At 48.0% G+C, this 22,707-nt stretch overlaps 1 protein-coding gene across 2 annotated transcripts in view; it reads left to right on the top strand.

Moving 5' to 3' along the window:
* The window catches only part of TANC2 (tetratricopeptide repeat, ankyrin repeat and coiled-coil containing 2), a 2,475,706-nt gene that overhangs the window by 1,246,241 nt on the left and 1,206,758 nt on the right, over positions 1–22,707 (top strand). For both annotated transcript variants that reach the window (XM_086923824.1, XM_086923825.1), the window contains one exon: positions 22,105–22,221. In XM_086923824.1, coding sequence (XP_086779950.1) covers positions 22,105–22,221 — 117 coding nt within the window. The remainder of the gene's footprint in view (positions 1–22,104; positions 22,222–22,707) is intronic.

Below are 22,707 nucleotides of genomic sequence, written 5' to 3'. Positions count from 1 at the left end.
TGTCGCTTCAGTGGTTCTGCACATTAAATGTAATCACTCCATTGCAAATAGAAACACAAAAGTTTTTTTTTTAACTTTAAACACAAAGAGCTCGAACTTTCACAAATACAAGACCAATTGCAAACATGCCAGCAGTTTTACATCCTAGTTTTTTTTAATTATTATTCTTAGTCAGCCGGCATGCACAATGGTTGTTCTTTAAATAACAGACTCTCCCCGATTGGCTCTAAATAATATTCCAGCAGGCTAGGTTGGTCCTCTGTGCAGCTTGCCTGCCTCCCGTAATTGTGAAAGTGTGACGGTGCCGGCGGCTAGAGAGGAGTCTGAGTTCCCAGTGGCTCGGGCAAGTAGTCCGTAAATACTAACAGATGGATTTAAATGGATTTTGATCTAGTTATCTTTGTTCTACTTTAATTTCCCAGTTGTTGAATAATTTAATATAAATCCCTGCATGCATGCTGCTTCTCATAATATTCTCATCTACAGTTAATAATACATTTAATGTTCTTCACCCTGTGCGCTTTACATGTAAACTTCCTCACCCATGCCTTACAACGCCAATGGCTCAAACTCCCAAATAAGCGAGACCTATTGCATTTGCAAATGCTTGTTTGCCTTGTACAACGGTTGGCTGTCTCTGCAGGCGCCCAGAGATAGTATGTTTTTGGAACAAACAACTAGGTGATGAATGGAATGCTTGAATTACTCTCAACTACTGACGATCGCTCGGCCCGCATATCAGTCTATCGCTTTTTCATCGCTTTTTGCTCACCATGCCACTCTGGAGAAAGCCTATCTTCTGCAAATCAGTATTGACGCTCCCTGCTCCTCATGGGAACAGTCCATTGTGAACTGCTTGGCAAGACTCCCTCCAAAAGGGACCACAACAAGCATCCCCAGACCGCTTACAGCCTGAGGAGGCTCAAATAGATTATGGCTCAGAGAGGACCTGGATTGGTAGTTTTGTTCCCATTGAATGGAATCAGGCCAATTTGTATGTCCGCATCTCGAACAAAAAACTATGGATTGGGATCCGCCACGGATACCAGTGGTTGAGGCTCATTCAGTCAAGCATTTCAGTGTCATTGTTTGAATTTCTCTATTGGGCTTTGCCGGCAGTAAAAGAGGAAGCGTGGGTGAGGTTTACATCCCTTTACATGCACCTCCCACCTATTCTAGGTCCCACCAGACCAGGGCTGCGCCTGAGCAGGGTGCCAGATCCTCGCGGAAGGGGAAGGGTGGAAACAACTCCGCCACTCCGGTTTCCTAATCCCCTTTGCCTAAATATAAATACCAGGTACATTAAAATGCATAGCATGTTATGTGGTGGGCGGAACAGATTCACGCATAAAATGAGATTAATTGCCGACTGGTAGGAAGGAGGAGGAGGCAAATACAGCCCTTTCGTAGCGGACTCGGACAAGCCGAGCAGACCTGCATCGCCGGAACTCATCCTGACCGCGCGAACCTATGATTGCATCGGGCAGTCTCCACAGAATCCGATCCTCGTCACTCCCACACGCGGCGGCATCCGCGCGCCATGCAAAGCCTCCTCCTGACACTCTTCCCCCGCCTTCCGCCCACCACAGTCCCCGTGCCCCCATCTGCTCGTCAAAGTGCGTCAGAGCCCCACCTGCTGAAGCAAACCGAGTCTTCTTGCTCTGCATCTGTGATACACTGCCTTCTCCCCTCGGATTATCTTCGTTTTCGTTCGTACAAGCACGTAGCTGTACCACTGATGGATGTTGCTTCATTTTTGTACTGCGTGTCAGAAATGCAAAACCGCCGCATTGTGTACAAAAAACAGGTGGTCTAATGCGACTGAACTGAAGCAAGAAGCAAAGGTGTAGTTTTTTTCTGTAACGTGTCTGGGTGTGGTGGTACAAGCGATCTTTCAACAGCCATATATGGCTGGCTCTGAGCTTTTTCACCCAAACATGTACTCTCTTTTTTATTTTCCTATCCATAGTTGATGCACGGTATAGGCAGGACCTCAGCTCAGCACCGGCAGTTTTTAAAAGCAGGTGCTGAGACGTGTATAGCAATACAAAAGGGGGTGGTGATGGACGGAGCATCTGAACCAATCAAACACTCACACCCAGTCAACAGATCTGGGTTTAATCCATCACCGTCTGACCCTGTGCCTCATGGAAACAGTCCAGCCCGAACTGCAAAGCCATGCCTTCCCTGGACCGGAAACAAGCTTCTTAGGACCGGTTTCTGGCATTGCAGCCGTCTTCAGCCGGGCTTGCTAGAATCCAGTGGCAAAATGAGCAAGGGACTCACGTCTGAGCATACCCTGCCAACTTATGGCGAACAAAGCGGTACAAAAGGGGGTATGCTCTGACGGTCAGGGTCAGACTGATTTGCATATGGCCATGTCTGAACTGGGGTGGCTGTCTGAACTGGGGTGGCAGAGTGGGCTAACGAACGGTGATGGATTAAACCTAGATCTGTTGACTGGGTGTGAGTGTTTGATTGATTCAGATGCTCTGTCCATCACCACCCCTTTTTGTACCGCTTTGTTTGCCATAAATTGGCAGGGTATGCTCAGACGTGAGTCCCTTGCTCACGTCTGATGACTCCACTCCACCTGGACAACTGGAAGCAGGAAACGATTTTGTTAATCGAAACCGTTTCTGCCTGTTCTTGCTTGTCTTTTGGATATGGTGCAGGAGCAAGTGGCGGCACTGTCCTAAAAATTTTAAAATCTCTGGTGCATTGGCTGGTTATGAGCTGCACTGCGGTAGCACAGTGAAGCCCAGGGCCGGACTGGGAACCAAAACCGGCCCTGGCAAAGTGCTTGCCCCCCCACCAACCTCTCACCTCCCCAGGGCGGTTGGGGGTTCGATCGCTCTCTTTGCCAGTGCCGGTTTTCGGCCGATTTTGTTACATGTCCGTTTTTTCAGCAACGCTGCAAAAACGGCCCTGTAACAAAAACGGCCCCCAGGGTCCCAAAACCGTCCCTCACCCTTGCGGCGCACCGGGGGATTGCACCTTGCCCACAATGGCCAGTCCAGGCCTGGTCAAGCCTCCTTCAATCTACCAAGTGTTGGCTCGCTAACTGAAAAGTGCGCTGAGAAACAGACAACGGTTTGGCTTCAGCTCTAAAAACGAGTGACGTGCATGTGAGGCATAGACTGCATTTGCATGCTGTTGTTGAGGTGGATTCTGTGAAGTGTGACAGTGTATGGAATGTCGGGGTCTGGGTAGTGGGTGAAGTCTGGCAGCTGATTACAGTCGGTGGAAGGATGGAGCCGTAGCAGGCCCAAGGAGACACTGGCTATAATGGCTCAACATGAAATAAATAATTAACTTCTGTCTGAATGGCTCCAGACTCTTGTGTGAAGACCCTGCCCTCCAGCTACTGGAAAAAAAATATGTGAAAAAGAGTAACAGCACTACTATCCTCTTGCGAGGATATTTGTTTGGCTTGGGGAACGTACTAAATTAAGAGAGCTGGGCCTCTGAGGAAAGATCTTGTAGATTCAAAGGGACACCATAAACCCCCTTATTTACAACTACCATTCACGGTAGAGTTCTCAAAACACTACTCCGGCCTAACTATCCCTTTTGCCTCAACAGCCTCACCATTCAATTTTAGTCGAAGGGTTGCTGGGTTAGGGGCGGGGGATAGAGTTAGTGAAAATGTGAGGTTCCAGCTGTTTACAAATATATGGTTATGGTATTGGTTGCTGAGTATTGGTGTCGCCTAGTGCGAGGTAGGAGGTGAGGCGGGCAAGTGTGTCACATCACGTTCTTGCAGATGAAGTTACATGGATAGTGCATGGTAAATTTGGATACTATATGGGGCTCTTAGCCCAAGGCCACTCTATGGCAACTATTATTATGTTGGTCAGTTGCCAATCCGAACTTGTTACCTAATTTCTTAAGGTGGCTTCATAGTCTCATCAAGGCAGATTGTGATGTGTTCCTTTGACTGGAAGACACTTTTGGTCTGCATACATAGAATTCAGGAATCATTTAACATAGGAGGAGACACGTGCCTGCGTTGTATGTGTATATGTTGGTGAGGAGGAGGTGTTGGTACAGGTCGGAGATCAGTTTTTTATCTGAGGTGCGCGTCAACAGCCACTTTTCATACGGGGTGAGGAAGCGTTGTGCGTTGGGTTTGATAGTCGGCTGTAAGGCCCAGTGACGGACCTGCAGGAAGGGTAGGCGGTCCGCCTCTGGTATGCCATAGTCCTCCTTCACCTTCTGAAAGGGAAGGATGCCGTTGAGATCGAACAGATGTCCCAGTTCTCTACGGGGCGAGCCTCTCCATGCAGCAAACGCCTTGGGGTCCAGGCCTGGCAGAAGTCAGGGTTATCGAAAAGTGGAGTCATCGGGGAGGGGAACGAAGGGAGATCAAGTTTGACCGCCACTCTGTCCCACACGTCCATCACGGTGCTCGTGATCTGTGATGCATAAAGATTGGGGGGGCCTATGACATCGCGGTAGAAACGGAACCCCCTGAAGAAGCCTGCCCGCCACTGCTTGGTCTTGGAAGAGCCAATGTTTGCCCGACTCCAGCTGGTACCACTCCACAAGGGTGCGGAGTTGCATCGCTTGAAAGTATAGGGCGAGGTCAGGCACCCCCACCCCGCCGTGTGCTGGGGGGGGTGGGGAGTAATGCGATCGCATGCTTGAAGTGCGGGCGGCGACCGTTCCAGACAAAGCGAGCCAGGTTCGACTGTGTCCCCTGAAGCCAGCCCGTGGGGGGGCGCAAAGGGAGGGTCTGAAACATGTAGAGGATCTGCGGCAGCAGAGTCATTTTGACGGCCGCTATCCGTCCCAGCCTGGAGAGCGAGTGTCGTTTCCACCTCCTGAGTTTGTCGCTGAGGTGTGAGCAGAGTCTGGTATAATTGGCTTCCGTAGTGGCCTGAACAGTGGGGGCTAGCAGAACTCCCAAATAGGGGATAGTGGTGTCGGACCATTGCAGATCAAACTCGCTTTTGGCCTCTACGAGCGTGTCTGGTGACAGGGATATGTTCAGGGCCTCTGATTTCTCTATATTGATTTAAAAACCCGAGGCTAGCGCGAAGGTGTGAAGCTCAATAAAGAGCGCCTGGAGGGATTGCATCAGGTCTGTCAGGGAGAGCAGGATGTCGTCCGCATATAGACTGATCTTATGCACGTCACCGCCGAAGGGAATACCTTTGATGAGGTTATGGTGCCTGATCCGCTGCGCCAACGGCTCCATATAGAGGGCAAACAGGATTGGGGAGAGCGGGCACCCTTGCCTGGTGCCCCTGCTAATTGGAAAGCGCGGTGAGGTATGCCGTTTGACCCGGACCGTGGCGTTAGGCTGGCAGTAGCAGTTCAGTATGCGGTTACGGAGAGTCTCTCCCATCCCGACTCGCTGCAGCACCAGCTCCGGGTATGGCCAATGCACTCTATCGAATGCCTTTTCGGCATCGATAGTAAGCAACTTGCAGTCCGGCCGCGTCCGCGACCCGGCCTCAATGAGGTGGAGGACTCGTTTAGTGTTATCGCTGGTCTGTCTTTGGGGAATGAAGCCTGCTTGGTCAGGTTTCACTAACTGCTGCATGTAGGGCGCCAGCCTATTCACGAGGATGCCCGTGTGGAGCTTAAGGTCAATGTTTAACTGGTAGATCGGCCTGTAGGAGCCACACCGGGTGGGGTCCTGGCCGGGCTTGGGTATAACCGATATCGCCGGCTCTAACAGATCCGCGGTGATGGCACCGGGTTGGTTGAAGGTATTGAAGAGGTCCCGCAATAATGGGGCCACCTGATGACAGAGGGTTTTATAAAAGGCCGCTGAGTAGCCATCAGGGCACGGCGATTTCCCCAGTTTGAGGCGAGATATCACTGAGATCACCTCCTCCAGACCAATGGGTCTATCAAGGAACTCCGCTTGTGCTTCGTTCAAGGACGGTAGGGGCGCTCCTCCTAGGTAGGCTTGGCCCGCCTGCGTGTCAAGCGGGTCTGCAGCATATAAGTCGCCGTGGAAGTCCCCAAAGGCCGCGGCGATGGCGGCGTCGTCAGTAACAAGGTCACCCTGACTAGGCCGGATGGTTCGAACGCCCTGTCTTTGGCGTTGCTCTTGCAGTTTACTCGCCAGTAGTCTCCCGCAGCGATCCCCCCCAGAATAATACGCGTGTCGTAGGTGTAGGGCTGCGTATTCGGCCACATCTTGGTCCAGGGCCGCTAGCATATTTCTCTCCTTACAAAGTTGGCGCCACGCTCGGGCCGCCCCGGTGCGCTGGTGCATCTGCTCCAGCTCCGCCACATGCTGGGTGATTTCCGCCCGTTTCTGAGCGCATTCTCTATTGTTAGCTGTGGCGATAGAGATGAATTCTCTGCGGAGGACCGCCTTGAGCGCGGCACACTGGGTGGCCTTGGTAGTGTCCGTGTTGGCATTATGAGAAAGAAACTGGGCGATGGCGGTTTTGATCCGCTCCACTATCGCAGGGCTCTGGAGCAGGGCGTCTCTTAGGCGCCAATGTCGCTGCGGGTCAGGTGTGGTTGGGAAGTGAAAGGAGGCCAGCACCGGAGAGTGATCCGTCAGAGAGGTCGGGAGGATGTCAACGTCCTTTGCGCGAAGCACCAGCTGTGAGGAGCATAGAAAATAGTCAAGTCTTGCGTAAGACTTGTGGGCGGCGGAGTAGTAAGTGTATGCTGTGGTTTGTGGGTGGAAGTGCCTCCATAGGTCAACAAGGCCCAGGTCAGAGAGGTGAGCATGGCCCGTCCCGGAAAGCGCCCCGACTTGACCATAACGTTGACCTGAAAGATCTGCTGTGTTATGGAAGACTAGATTGAGATCGCCTCCTAGCAGCAAGTGTGGTTGGGTATTAGCTGTGGCCGATTCTAGTGCTGTGTGTAGGAATTTCTCTTGTCCTTCATTGGGTGCATATATGGTGCCCACTAAGAGTGTGTGCCCGGCAATGAGAAGGCGGTGGATCAGCAACCTGCCTTGATCTCCGCCTCCTTCTGTATAACCCGCCCCTCAAAGGATCTGGACACTAGGATCGCCAACCCCGCTACCTTCTTGGTTGCCGACGAGAAAAACTGCAAAGGGAAGGACCGAGACTTAAGTCGATGGTGATCTTTGTGCAGTAAATGTGTCTCCTGTAGGAGGCAGATATCTGCAGCCGAGTGCTCCGGGAGGGAAAGTATCGCTCGGCGTTTGATTGGGTTATTAAGTCTCCTCACATTGAGAGAGAGGATAGTCAATGGGCGTGACATCCTAAGTAGTTAGTCGGGGCGGCACCGCACTGTGCACGACGTGTAGTGGCCAAAGAAAAAAAAGAAAAAACCTGTGGACAAGGAGGACCCCCCCAGACCCCAACTCCCAAAGCCCCCTTCCCACTTCAGTCGCACCTGAACCTGGAGCCCCTCCCCCACCCAGCCAAACTACCCTCAGAAACGCTACCCTGCCCCCTCCCCCCAACCCCAACTCAGTGCCCTCCCTAACCCCAACTGAAAACACCCCAAATATCATAAGAGTCCTGGACCAGTCACAACCTTGTTCAGGCCCACGGAAGAAGTCAGTAAAGGGAGACGTGGCACTGGCGACCCTTGTGGCCCCCGTACTGCCCCAGACAGACCCGCTTGAAAGAGGCTATACATGGAACCCCCCCCATTTCTCTCGAGGAAGTGTCTCACTCTGAAGCTGTAGTGTCCTCGGACACCTCTTGGATGGCCGCTGCTTGCTCTTGCGCCATTGTTGTCGGGTCCAGTCTGTGGGATGCCCTAGGCAACCACTTGCGCAGTATGCGTTGCCAACCGTCCCCCGTGGAGCAGGGGGGCCGCACCTGCGAGGGATCGTTAATGTCAGAACTGTCTGTCGAGTCTTCGGCCAAATCGACCCCTAACAGGGCACAAGTGTCTTTCAGGGACCGGAGCTGCTGCAGGACACCATTCCATTTGAAAACGAGGCGAAAAGGGTGACCCCACGAGTATGGGATCCCTTTGTCATGTAGGAACGTAGTAGTGACTTTAAAGGTCTTCCTTTTCTGCAAGGTAATTGCTGAGAGATCCTGAAAAAGAGCCACTGGTTGCCCTTGATAGCGAAGCGGTTGTTTTTGGCGTGCTTCCTTCATTATGCGCTCCTCCAGTGGGAAGTCAGGCAGGAACGCTAGAATGTCTGGGGGGGCTAGGCAGGTGCCCTGCGTGTGAGGCCCACCCTATGAGCCCTATCGATGCGAACGATGAAGTCCTTGCCCTCCCCCAGAATATCCCTGAAGAGGTCCTGCAAGTAGCGGGTGACATCGTCCCCTTCCGCCTTGGATGGCACGCCACGGACCCATATGTTGTTCCTCCGGGAACGATTCTCAAGGTCCTCCGCATGTGCCAGTAGGTCCAGGTGGTGTTCTTGTAGGCGTAGCATGTCCTGCTGAAGGTGTACCACCTCCTCACTCCGTGTCTGCTCCGCTTCTCAACTTCTGCCACTCTTTCCCCCAGACCATCCACCTCCCGGCGGAGCTCCCGGTGTTCGCCTGCCATTTCCTGCTTAAGGGTCTGGAAGCCTTCACACAGGGAGTTAAATAGGGACTCCAGGAAGACCTTGGTAATCGGGGCTTTCTCATCTTCTCGTTCTGCGGGATCTTTGGACGTCGCTGACCCCGACTGGCTCTTCCTCTCCCTTGGCAGCTCCCTTCGTTATCATTTCTATGAGTGTGCGACCCCCCGACGCTGGTTCCCCGACATTGCTGGGCACATCGTGATGACCCTGGGCCCTCGACTGCGTATCGACACCTCCGGGGGGTCAGCGATGCCTCACCAACCTTCTATGACACCGGGTTCCCGGCTGATTCGTGGGTCTGCCGCCTTCACTGGGAGCACCCCACACCTCTCACAGGCTAGGAGTACACCCCGCCGGTCGGCTGCGTCTCTGCTGATGTAGGTCCTCTGGGGGTCCGCAGCTTCGGGCCTCTACGCTTCCGGCTCTCCGACAACCAAGAGGGACCGGTGCCAGCTCCCCCCGTCGCTGTCTCCGAGCTGGGTAGACCCCGCATTTCGTGCGCTCCCGTGGGGGCCGTCACATTCCGTTGTCACCTCTAGCTGCCGCAGACCATGAGCTATGTCAGGAAAGAGGCCTTTGCTGGCCAGATATGGGGCCCAGCTTGTGCGTAGTGGATCGGTCTCTCGGTCGTGGCGGGCTTCCCTGCCGCCCAACCAGACAAGCTCACATGCGCTGCCGCCCCCCCCACCTCCAACACGGGGGGCCCTCCACAGGTCTCTGGTGATCCTCAGGGCAGTAGGGCGACGGCCAGCGGACAGTCCTTCAAGTGCGGGCCTCCGACCCGGCCTCCCCCAGGCACCAGTGATCAGCAAGCTGCAGCTGTCCCCCGCCAGTCAGGCGAGGGCCCCAGAGCCCGGGCCTTGATTTTCGGGCTCTCCGCCCACCTTCAGCCGGTCTCCTTCTCCCAGCGCTGCTGCGGCCGCTGTCTTCCACTTCCCCCGCAGGCTTCCAACGATTGCGAAGCTCTCTGGGCACCCTCTTGATGCGACCCAGAAGTGGCGACTGTAGTCCCCTGCCAAACCACGCAGGGGGTAGGCCCCGAAGCCTGGGCCTCGATTTTCGTGCTCCCCGGTCTCGTCACAACTCTGACCGGGAGCGCTCACCCCGCCTCTCACCTCTGTCAGTGCAGTCGGCCCAGCGGCTCCGTCACTTCGGGTGCTCCGGCTTTCTTCTGTCTCCGCCGTCCCTCCGACCGGGACCCACACCCAGGGTCGGATTGGGATCACAATTCGGCCCGGGCACTGACGAAAAAAGTGGCCCACGTTCAAGAGGCGTGGCCCATATTTAAGGGGCGTGGCCCAAATTCAAGGGACGTGCCCTTTCATGAAACACCATTTGCACAGACAAGGAATGAAATTGGGAGGATACTGTTCTTGCACATGACCCAGGGCCAAGATGACAATGGCCTACATGCTGAGCAACTAAAAAAATAGCAAGGCCCCTTTTTGTCACAAAATTATTCCAGCCCTCCAGCACAAGAGCACCTGAAAAGCAGCAAAGCCCCTGCCATTACTAACCTACTCAGTTCTCCCCAGACCTTCAGCTCAGGAGCACATGAACAGAGGTAAGGCCCCTGCAATTAGTAAATTAATCAACCCTCCAGGCCTTGGGAAAATGTCCTGGCAGGGGAGCACAAAACACAGCTTTCTGGGTCATCCAAGGTAGCCAGGTAGCCAGGGGGGAGGCTGAGGTGAAGCTGGTGCATAGGAAGTGCCTTCCCAGTGTGTTCTGGCAGTTTGAGTATTTACCATTTACTGTAGTATTACCCGTGTACCTGTGTATGATACCCTTTTGTAACTTGCACAAGTCACTTTTCTCTTGTAACACACTGTTTGCTACCTCTCACTTTTGTTTGCTTTAGATACTTGCACAAGTGCCACCATTGCCTACGTAACGTTTGTTCTTGTGCTGGAGTGCCTGCCATTAATTGCAGTACTATACCTCTACTTGCATTTTGTACGCTTTTGTAACCTGCACACATATCTCTTTTTCCTCCTGTAATGTATCGTTTGCTCCTCTTGTATTTTGTTTGCTCACTATTGTCACTTTTGATTCATGTAACTTAACGTTTGCTTTTGTAATTTGTCCACTTATAATTTTTTCCTCATGTATTATTGCTGCTCCTAGTGTGAAGCGCTCTGACACCTTCAGGTAAAGTCCGCGCTATATAAATTCGCATAAACAAATAAATAAAACAAAAAAATTCCAAACATCACCAGGCCCCCACAGCAAGACCCATTCTTCCTCGCCCACTATGCCCTGAATGTGAAGGGCTGTGGGCGAGGTGTTAAGACGAACACCGTTTCTGGGCTGCATGGGCGCCAGGGGGCCGAGGTGCAAATGGCTCAAAGGCCTGAGAAACACCTGGCCCCCAGGGAGGCCGATTATTGTAAACAATCACCCCTCCCCAGCCCAGCCTCAGCTTGATTGCTTGGCAGGGTAGGGGTGAAGGAGAGCCCACAGCTGACAATAGCTGTCTGGCCGCACAGCGAGGCAGCTTTCATTTTCTCAGTCTCTGTCTCCTTGCACTGTGTGGGCAGGTTTTTTTCCTCCCCTTTCCTAGTCCACTCTCTGTGGACTGGGACAGGGGAGAAAAAAAAATGGCCCACAGAGGGCACTGAGGCACCGGCCCTTCGGCCCATTCCCGAATGCCCGCCTTGCCAATCCGCCCCTGCCCACACCTCGCCAGCCCAGGAGGCCCCCTCCAGAGAGTGCGGAGCGCGATCAGTGCCTGTGCCGCCGGGGGAAAACGCCGTGCTGAGCGGCCACCGCCGCCCCACTGCACCTCTCAGGCGAAGCGCCGCTGTCTCCGTGCCCGGGGCTACAACGGGCTTTATCTGGGGGGGGGGGATTCACGCTATGTATGGGTCAAATACCAGGGCCGGGACCGGGAGCCTCACAGACTCACGTCCGCTGCGGTCGCCGTCTTGGCCACGCTCCCCATGTCTGTCTTTTTAAACCTGCTGCACAAAAGGCATATGTGTAATAAATAAACTGCAGACTTTGCTGGTAACTCTCTGAAGCAATGAGTGCAGTGGCATCCCTTTCACGTTTGTGCCCCACTTTCACTGCTTCAGTGGTAGCTATATCCTTAACATGCAATTACTCTGCTGCACACAATCAGAGTTACCTCCAAGAAAACCTAAAAGCAAAATAGTTACTTACTCGTTAGTTTACCTGTCACAAGTGGTACTTGGTTGTGAATGTAAAACTCATCTAGATGATAAAATGCTCAGTGCTGTGCTATTAAAGCTAACACTGTAATTTCCATTTGCCTCTACCGTCGGTCAGAAGAGCATAGTGTCTGCAGAGATTTGGTATTTGTTGTTTTATTATCGTTACCAGGTAAAAGTTTAGAAAGTTGAAGAACCAGCACCAAAGCACCTTCAGATGTGAAAGACAAAACAGATTTTTGGGAAAGGAAAAATGTATACGCAGGGGGATTCCTCTTGTTGGGGGGCAGGCATAAGAACAAACTGCTGAAATCAGGTGTTCATGGTTAACAGAACACCCTTGAAAACTAAATAATTTTTACTGTTAGGTCCCAATATCAGAAACTAGGTACTTGTTACTCCTGGCTTGTACAAAATATTCATGCATGCCACACGGCTGTATTGTATTACAGTTGAATATAGCCTGTACTTCTAGATTTATTTCCAAATTTTGTGTGTACTTTGGTTCTTCTCTCCAACGCAAACTACGTGAAGGAGATTAAATCTTTGGTCAGAGTAGACTGGCAGGTGGAGGGCAAAGGTAGTCTGCTGGAAATCTTTTTCATGGCTCTGCCTGCCTGTTTGTTAGATCCGTTCTTTCCCGAGCTGCTTCATTAACATCAGCTACCTGAAAAACCGAAAATCATTGCTAATCTTACTTCAATGTTTATTGCCATTTAGCCTGGAATATTGTTTTATGTTGCATGTTTTTTTTTGGTTGTGAGACCTTTATTGCAGAAAAGTGCAAATTAGCTCAGCGTTGTGCCTACAACCTCGGAGGCCGGCCGCATTATACACATACATCAAACAGCGTTTTACAGGGTGGTACAGTGGAATGGCCGACAATCAGGGGTGCAGAAGCGTTATAAGGATTGCATAGATAGGACGTAAGCATTACAGCGTAGTTGGTGTCTCACAATTTTTTGAATAGAGAAAAACTTTTAATTGCATATATCCTGTAACAACAACAGAGAAAGGAGGCAAAAATAGCCTAAAAAATAAAAAATAAATTAAAGAGAATTACATTCACATTACCACAGCATTCTCCCTCCTTTCAACTGTGCTATTATAACTGTAGTCTAGTTGCATTTCAATTTACAGATCGTCCGTACTTTGCGTATTTTGTTCCAGTGAGTGTGTGGTAAGGTAGTTGCGTAAGTATGACCAATAATCTTTAGGGCGGGATCTGAGTGGAAGTTCTTCTTCATATGCCGTCAGCGTATCCTGACAGTAGACCAGGTCCTCCAGCCAACGCCGCATCGCTGGGCATCGTTTACTGTTCCAGTGCAACAAGACTCTACGCTTGGCCATCAGGAGAGCAACTATACAAAATTTCCGCTTTTTTGCTCTGATATGTGGCACCAGTCCCAGCAAACACACCTCCTATGTGCAGTCAATTTGTGTCTCTAGCATATCACTTAGTGCTTTAGTCACCTGCATCCAATAGTCTGCAATTTTCATGCACTGTCACGCCAGGTGTATGAAATCAGCACCTTCCTGCCTACATCGCTTACATATAGAGTCTGTATTCAGTCCGCATTTATATAGCCTATATGGTGTATAATACATTTGATGTAAGTATTTATAATGTATGATCCTCAAATTTCCATTTGTGGTCAACATGGTAGTTGGCATACATGTGGTTGACCACTCCTCTTCCGTTAAGGGTTCTGACATGGCAGTATTCCATTTGAGTCGCATGGTCTCAGTATTACCTGCAATGTCGTCCTGTAATCTGGAGTATAGTCTGGACACTATGTTCGCTGCAGTAGGCGTAGTTAATATGAACTGTAAAGATGTCATTTGTTGCGGCTCTGCAGGGTATGTTTGATAGTGTAGTTTCATTGCTTGCTGCAATCTATAGTACGTGAAGGTGAACAATAGTGTGGAGTTGCTGATGTAGGTAAGATCCGCTAATTGTACATATGTCCCGTTAACATATAGATCTCCCATTGTATCTATACCCGCCTGTCGGAGTAGATCCATCCCTACTTGTTCTTGGGTAACCGAGAGTGCTGGGTGGTGTGGCAAAGGCAGCGCCGGGGCATATTAGGGCAATTTACCCGCCTTCTTACCCATCAGTTGCCAGGCCTCGTTAGTTGTATCAATGGTGTTGATATCACGTTCATGCAGCCTAGGTCTCTTGTGAGGCAGCACAGCCTTTAGTGGAATCGGGAAGGCGTCTCCCGTCTCAACAGCAATGTGGGACATGAAGGGTATTTCGTGATACCAGTAGTGCGCAAATTGCGCTTGTGCACATGGATAGTAGAGTAGAAAGTCAGGCACTTTGAATACCCCCTGGGCGTATGGTAAGGTCATCATCTGTAAATTTAATCTGGCTTGTTTGCCCGCCCACAGGAGATTAAGGACTAGTTTGTTTATGTTTCGAAACACCTCAGCAGGTGGTTTAATTGGTATGTTGTTGAACAAATAAAGTAACTTCGGCGGAAGCACCATTTTGACTATGGCAGTTCTGTCTGCCAGTGAGAGAGGGAGTTTATTCCATCGAGCTACTTTGGCTTCCAGTGCAGTGATGACTCTACCATAGTTTGTGCGGATGACAAGTTCAGGATTTCTATGGAACCAGACTCCCAGGTAGCGTGTGGGTTCCTCCTGCCATTCTAGTGGATAGTCTACTTCAAATGGGAGCGTACTGTCTGTCAGGGCAATGATAATGGACTTAGTCCAGTTAATATGCAGGCCCGAGTACTGGCCAAATTTTATGTATTCCCGCAACAGGGAGTTGAGGTGCTGATCCGGATCTTTAACATACAACACCATGTCATCTGCATAGAGGGAGATATGGAGAGGGCGTGTCGGGAATTGGAGGGCCGAATGGTGATGATGTTGTCTGATTTTACACGCCAGAGGTTCTAAGATCAGGGCAAATAACATGGGAGATAGGGGGCACCCCTGTCTAGTGCCACGGCAAATCTGGATGGGGTCTGAGACATAGTTATTCACTTTTATGCGGGTCGTTAAGTTAGAGTATAGCATTGAGATCCACTGCGTGAACAGAACAGGGAATCCCATGCGTATTAACACAGCATGTAAGAAGGGCCATTCAATCGTGTCGAAAGCTTTAGCAGCGTCTAATAGCACCGCCACCGCCTTGGTCTCTGGTGTCAGATAGTGAGCCAATGCAAACAATGTGCGTGTGTTGTGTGTCGTGGATCTTTCTGGGATGAAACCCGATTGGTCTGGCCTCACCAAGAGGGGCATCAGGGGCTTAAGACGGGCTGCAAGTAGACTCGCAATGATTTTAGTGTCAACATTTATAAGCGACAGTGGCCTGTAAGAGTCGCATCGATCGTGTTCTTTACCTGGTTTTAGTATAGTGATCAGCATTGCTTCTACTTTCTCTCTATCATTCCAGAGGCTTTTGCTGATAGGGGAAGGTTTTTCTCTGTGGAGAACACTGGACAGGCTGTGCTGTTTGTGGGTTTTTGGTGGAATTTCTAGTTGAAGTACTGGACAGTGCAGCCTGTGGATAGAGGCTGCATTATCTGTCTTTAAATTCTCTCTTAAGTGTCTGTGCAGGTCTGCATTTTTTGACGACTTAAGAGATTATTTTTGATTGCTGCGGGGTCCACGCACATGGGCGCGACTATTCACTAGATTATGACTATAACAGAGATACCCCTACTACAGAACTGGAGTTACAGGACAGAAACTACTCCTTCTTACTTGGTGTAATAGGTGTGCTGTTTTTGGCCCTCCTCCATTGGCTGATGGATACTTACTGCTTTGTCACATTTAACGTGTTTGTGCTTTGTACGCAGTCTTAATGCATTCTAAGACTCTAACAATTGGTCTGTTTCTGCAGTGATTTGCGTGCTACATTACCAGCAACAGACTGCTTCAGACGCCATGAAAGAGCAAGCACCATGCTTATTTTTATTGTTTCTCAGCTATATTTATAAATAAAGCATTAGTCAGTGGTTCAGGCCTATTTTCTTCTTAATACTTTGCCCCTGTGTTGCTGGATGCCGTCTCCTGTCCATGCCACTATTACAGTTCGCTACCCCATCTTTCATCATAGTATCTCAGCCATTCGTTAGTTTATAATGCATTAAACACAGGTTAATGCATAAACAGTCAGTTTGTTGCTGCTTCTTAATCTGCGATACATCAGTTGCTTTTTACTTTCATAACGCTTCTGTCACATTTTTTTCCATAACGTGTCACTCACTAATTGCTGTATATTGCTTTGTTTTTTTTGTGTGTAATAAACCCTTGAAAGCTTGTGTCTATCGGACTCCTCATATCGCAGATTCATCACTGGATGTTTTGACAGACCCGGGAACCTGATGGGTTTAAACCGAGGGGGGGTGGGGACGGATGGAGGTTTTTTCCCGTTGCTTTTTAATTAGGCCTGGGCTGTAAATTCTGTTACACTTGCGGAATTTGGGTAATTTTGCGTGCCGTGGAGAAAACTGAATTGCCAAAAATTCTGTGGCATTGCGGGATTTTTTGCTTGTTCGCGCTTTCAAAATGCGTGTTCACGAGATATTTCTTCCCGGCACGCAAACAGCATTTGCAAACAGGAAAAAAGCATTGCGAACGGGCGGAACAAGCAATTCCGTGTGTTCGCTGAACTTTTGCGTGGTCGCGGATATTTTTTACCATTTCGTGGAGCTTTGCGTAGCGCGATTACGCAAATTCCGCCCTCCCCTATTGTTAATGCCAACGTTCATACATTTTGTATTGCCTCCGTAAATGTTTATTCATAATGTTTCGGTCGTTTGTAGTTTAGTAATGGTTTCTCCTTTCAGGAAGCTTTAGTCACTTGTAGCTTGATAACTTGTTAACTTGTTTCTGCGATGTGACTTGGACTCTCTCCTTAGATGATTGGTGCCTCAGATGCTCTGGTCACAGATTTCTTCATAATGTTGCAATTGTGTTTCATAATATCCGTATACTGTTGCCTAATTTATCATCTCAGTCTCTTTTTACTTGCTGCGTGACGCCCTCGGCCTGTTTGCGAAGTTAGAATATCGTTATGCTGTTATACCTCAGTCCATGCGCGCAACACCCATTGCACTAACCTGGCTTCAGCCCCCCCCCCAACCCCGTCGTGTGTGGCAGCCTGGGGTGAGACAGAACTCGGGCACACTCAGAGCCGCACCTGAACGTTTCGCAGGTCTTTTAAAGACCATTTGAATGTTAATTAGGCCTTGCAGTTGTTTCACCCCTTCTAAGAGCCCCTGCTTTGGTCCTTATTATTTCTTTCCACCTCATTTGCCTGTTGCTCTATTACACCACCATCTTTGACCAGAGACTACGGTGGAAGCCTACTCGTTTCGTTTGGGGACTTTTCATTAAATCATTTGAACTGTTCTTCTACATCGTTTTAAGAAATGTCACTTCGGCCTGTGTACTTCTGACATATCGCCATAAGTGAGAGAGATTTGCGATTTCTCAGTGTGATACAACCAACTACAATTGATCTATTCTATATGCTGGGTCACACTATTTACCATTTCTACAAGGGTCAACCATACCTTACAAACTTTCGTCCTGTTGATGGTCTTGGGATAACACCGTTAAGACCGAAACTTCGACACACCAGTCCATGTCTGCATCAATTGACATTTATTGCTTCTGATTTAGTGTTTATTTAAACAAGAAGTCATTGTTCATAATTATACAGACTGGATTTTTATCTTTTGTATTAATGGAGCGAATGTGTTTCTCCTTGTACTTGAGATATGGTATCAATTGAGTTGATTTTGAACACATACAATTTTATTCAAGAAAACAAATAATAAGTCTTTTTTGAAATATAACCTTCTGTGTTGCTTTTCATTTTGCATTTCATGCTTTCTTAGAGCTAGTGTGGTAGCTCTTTTGGTCCCTTCACTAAAAACAAGGAGACATTGAACAATTTCAGCAGCTGAAGTTTTCAGTCTAAGAATCTTAGTAATAGAGATCTTAGTGGCTGTAACTATTCAACAAAAGTAAAACCCTTGCAGGCACCTTCCTTTATACCTATTACACCACTGTCACTTCTTATTCCTTCATTTTACTTAGACAATTTGCAGTTTTATTTTGTGTGGTTTATCTTTGTTCGTTATACTTAAGTGATTTGTTACTTAAGTATATAACACTAGCTTGTTACTTTATTACACCCAAGTCTCTTTTTAGTTGAATGAATCTAGTTAAGGTACTGCTTAATATCACATAGGTTGCTCTACTGGTTCTCCTGATGTAGGGTGGCGGCTTATCATAAAGAATACCTCGAGGTAATGTGCAGAGGGGCGAGTGCATGGGGCTCAATGGTAAAGCGAGTATGTTCCAGACAAATGGAGCTCTGGTGGTTGCACCCCCATAGTTGCTTATCTCAGGGAAGCTCTTCATTACATTTGCGGAGGCTAAGGAGACATTTGCTGTAACCCCTAGTCAGTCACTACAGTACTCTTGGATATCACAAACAACAAGAGAAATGTGATAGACTTCCCTAATGTACCCATTGCCTCAGAAACACTGGAGGTGATCCTAACCACCAGGGGAGATAAAATCCAAGTTTCGAGGTTTTAAAAAAAGCCTTGAAGGCAGACAGAAAAAAGAGCACTGATGACTGCTAGGAAAGCATGGTAAGTGGACATGCAGGATCAAATATTTGACGTCCTGCACTAATACACGTTTTATCCCAGTTTATCTCCAGTAATGCACGTTTCATACTGACTCATTTTAATTTCCTACATCGGACATTTTTGACACCTGTGAGACTTCATAGAATTTTTCCGGACTGGTCCTTTGATGTGTGCCCTAAATGCAAAAGCACAAAATTCATTGTTCTTCCATATGACATGGTACTGCACATAATTGATTGATTACTGGGAACAGATGGCAAGAACTGGGGAAGATAGCATGAGCATAATGGTCGAGAAGTCAAATTTTCAATACATTGCCAACATTGCAAAGCAACAAAGTTTAAATTTGTAAATAAAATCCTTGCAAGCACACAAAGGAACATCAGCTTGATTTCACCAAAAAAGTTCCATCAAACTGCCTTTATTCTGTAAACTTCATCGAAAAGCTTCTACCCAACGCGTGTTTTGTCTAACCTCATCACCAAGACTTCCCCAAGGCTTAAATTATTTGGTTACCGCTGGTGATTCCATTCTCAAAATTAGGCTGGACTTCCAAAGTCATATTGAAATTTTTCTCTGAACGACACTAATCATAGACTACATACGAGTAATAGGTAAAAGTACCAATAAGTATTTCCTAAAGGGTTCTTTGCCTATTTTATGGAAACTTGTCGTATTTTCAATCAAAGGGATATGAAGTGAGCCACAAAGTGCTGCTGACCTTTGTATGTAAATGTATGTAAATTGATACTTGTGTAGCGCACTACTCACCCGCAAGGGTCTCAAGGCGCTTGTACGAATACCGCTGTGGAACCCATCCTGGCTTTCCACTGTGAGGCATCCACTCCTGGGCACCCTCAAGGTGGAGGCCAGGCATCCTTAGCGTTGTGGGGGCCGTTGTGGAGATTAAGAAAGCTATTGGCCAGAGTTGCAGAGTGGGACCCATGATTGGAATAGGCACCGAGGCGAGAATTATCAGGTCCGTGGAATTTGGAGCCCAAGACCCGCCGAGGCGGGGAATTGAACCCTGGTCCTGGGCTAGACCTCTGCATCAGGGTCTGCCGCTCTAATCATTGAGCCACACTTCTCCTTGTATCAGCCAGCAGTTGCCTAATGTAAATCCCATCAGTGACCTGACAGATATACATGCATAGCATCATCAGCCATAGGGTTCAAGCAGAATTTGGCTCCACTGGTAAATTATGTCAGTTTGAACTAACAGCATATTAAAACAAATGAATGTATTGGTTTTTTTAAATTAGGATTCTTTCTGATGGTACTTTAGTGCGAAAATAAAAATAACTAATCTGCACTGATTTGCTAAAATGAAGGTTGTATGTTCACTTTATAATGCACACACAACCTTCATGAACAGCCAATACTTGACTGACTCCAGAAGCGACAAACACAATAGAACATTATTGCAAATATGATTTATGACCTCCATTCTTCAATAATAACTGCAGGTGTTATTTTTTACGTCTGGCCTTTGAGAAAGTTTTTTCTTGCCAGACTTTTATGTTTTTGAAAAAATACATTGTTTATATACATAAAGAGGCTTTAGGTTAGCAAGCTTCAGCCATTGGTCTTTTAAATTGTCATTCGTATTTTGCTCTCGTCTGCAATAGTATCTAGTATGGGGAAATGGGTCAGCCCACTTTACCCAGTGATTCCTTTTCCTTCACTCTGAGTAACTGCATAAAAAAAGCCTATGATCATTGTTCACAACCACCTAGAAATTTCATTTCTATTCCTTTACCCAGTGATTCCTTTTCCTTCACTCTGAGTAACTGCATAAAAAAACCCTATGATCATTGTTCACATCCACCTAGAAAAGTTCATTTCTATTCAGTAACAAAGCTCGTTTAAAGATTGTTTTTTCATTTTGTTTTATATTGGCTGCAGTTTCACTACCCAGTGAAATGGTGATTTATTCTATTTTTAGGTCTCACCTGAGACAGTTCTTGAATTGTCACTTGTGAGACATTGTGTTTAGATTACAGCTCGTCCTTTGCTTACAAGTGGTTGACTTTGTCACTCTCGTTTCTTTGCGTTTGTTTGGTCAGTGCATGCAGGCTTTACATTCACTTTGTAGATTTGCCCCTCCCGTGCGGCATGACCCTAGAACTACATCCTTTCCAAGTGAGTGTGCTTCCGCAGCTCGCGCTTCCATAGCAAGCTATGTTTTTTTCTTTTTGTGCAGTCACGCAAAGATGTCCACAGACCAACGAATAACCGACAGATAAGTATATAGCCCTCACTGTGTAGTCATCCTTACGATAACCTGCACAGGCGTACACAACCCTAAGAATAGGCTGCTCCCATCCTTCACACACAGCCTGACAGTAATTAAACCGGGGCTACGTCATATCTTTGAATTAACCCAGTTTTTATCTCCTGCACTATCAGTATCCCATAGTGAAAGATGTCACTCTGATGTACAGAAAATCCCACCCCTGTACACCCCATGATTACATGTCCTGGGCAGAGTGGATGGTTCGGGGTTTCGGTTCGCATCCTGGCTGCTAGGTCCTGCTCTTCGTAAAGCCCAAACTCTGTTTTACACGGATAACGCTCTGGATTACAGGTTTTTCCAGGCAATGGTGACAAAAGCTGCACCCCCATCCAATAGTAGCCATAATACACAGTTGCCCTGCTCGGAAAGTAGGGGGTAGTTACAGCACACCTGAGCCGGTGATGCAGTCCACGCTCCTTCTAAACCATCTTTGGAAAAAAGCTTTGGCCAAGCCAATAGGTCTTGTATGGGCAAGAGCTACTGACTGTGGCTGCTGTGCAGCATGACTGAAAGTAAAGACCAAAAAAAGCACTGTGCTCGCCATGTTATAGCCTTTTTGCTGTACTTTCTGCGGCGCTACTGTACAATTTGGCTAAACGAAACATTGACGAAACCAATAGCTGTTCCGTCAGCGAGACATGTTGGCTTTGCCAATGTTTGTTTAAAGTTGCTCTGCTACATTTTGTACAAAACATTGTAAATGGCTGTGATTTGAGTGAATCTTTCGTTGGTGATTTTTCATTGTTTGCGTCACAAATAATGCCGCACTGCACAGCACTATTGAAAGTCTGGTATTTAAAAACGTAACAATTAAACGCCCACCCCAGAGAACATTTTAACTTTAAAAATGTTATTGCAAGCATATAGCAATAGCCTTAGGCGGTGGCACGTGTGTGTTTTTGTTTCTTTAACTTCTGTGGCATGTGCTTGCAATAAACATTTTTTTATGAATCATATCACCAGCTTGCCAAGGCCAGACCTATTAGCCAGCGGGCTCGTTTTTTGCTATTGTTGTTTTTTTTTTAGTTAGTAAGGAGCCCTGTTAAAAGATTAATGTAAACATAAGTATTCAAGAAATAAACCGCATGAAACTCGGTTTCTGGTGCATTATAAACACGTCCATAGTCCGTTTAGTAACATGCAACATTCACATCTCAGAACCTTTTTCCTGAAAAAAAAAGGAAATGTTGCCAATGTGTTGGAAAGGGAAGCCATCATTTGTCTGACGACTAAAATATTTTGACGGGGCTGCCTGAGAATGCCCCCAATAAAATATCCCAGTCGGCTGCCGCAGCTTTTCGGCTGGCTCCCATTCAGGATAAGAATGCAGATATACATTTTTCTTGTCCCAAAGCAGGAAAAAATTCTCGTAACCTGATCTTAGCCTGACAGTGTCGTTAGCTAAATGCTTCCAGCTGTTGCTCGTTGTTCTCTTTATTCACGACCCTTCTCTTTCTCTCTGCCCCCTCCTCCCTCCCTCTGTCCGTCTTTGTCCCTGTCTCATCATCTTAGTTCCCCTGAGGAAAGCAAAGTTTGTCGAGAGCCCGCGGATTCCAGAGTCTGAACTGGGCTCGCCAATACTAACCTCGGCACAGAAACTGGACGACGACGATGATGCCTACTGCCCTGGTAAGCATGCATGCTGCTGCAGTGACTGTTGTAGGAGAGGCCCCGTGAGGCGTTCGCAGTGGGCACGAGTTCTCTGTGCCTCGTTCTGCCACGCTCTGACGGGAACATGCGGTGTGCTTCTCTGTTGCACTTGGACTTAGTTATGTGCAGGGGTGAGCTCTTTGTCTGCCCACAGCTGTCACCCTTGCATAAAATGCTAGGAGGCTAATTTGGTTTTATTCGTTAGTAGCAAGGCCAACATAGTTGTGAAATGACTGGTCTGTAGATGAGGTATGGTCAGTTAACATCTTGTGTTTTATTTACACCGAACACAGGTTTAATAACTTCGTTTTCTTGTTGAACTAGCATCACATATTCTCTGGAGGCCTTTCGGATTGTGCATGTCATTATCATATCTAGAAAAAAAACTTCTTAATTTCTCTTGACTTGAAAGACTTAGCACTTTTTTTTTTACTTTAGAAATGTAATCTGCAAATCCAAATACCC

The sequence above is a fragment of the Lissotriton vulgaris genome, chromosome 5 (assembly GCF_964263255.1).
Source record: "Lissotriton vulgaris chromosome 5, aLisVul1.2, whole genome shotgun sequence".
Taxonomy (NCBI): domain Eukaryota; kingdom Metazoa; phylum Chordata; class Amphibia; order Caudata; family Salamandridae; genus Lissotriton; species Lissotriton vulgaris.
This window is presented reverse-complemented; position numbering and strand designations above follow the sequence as displayed.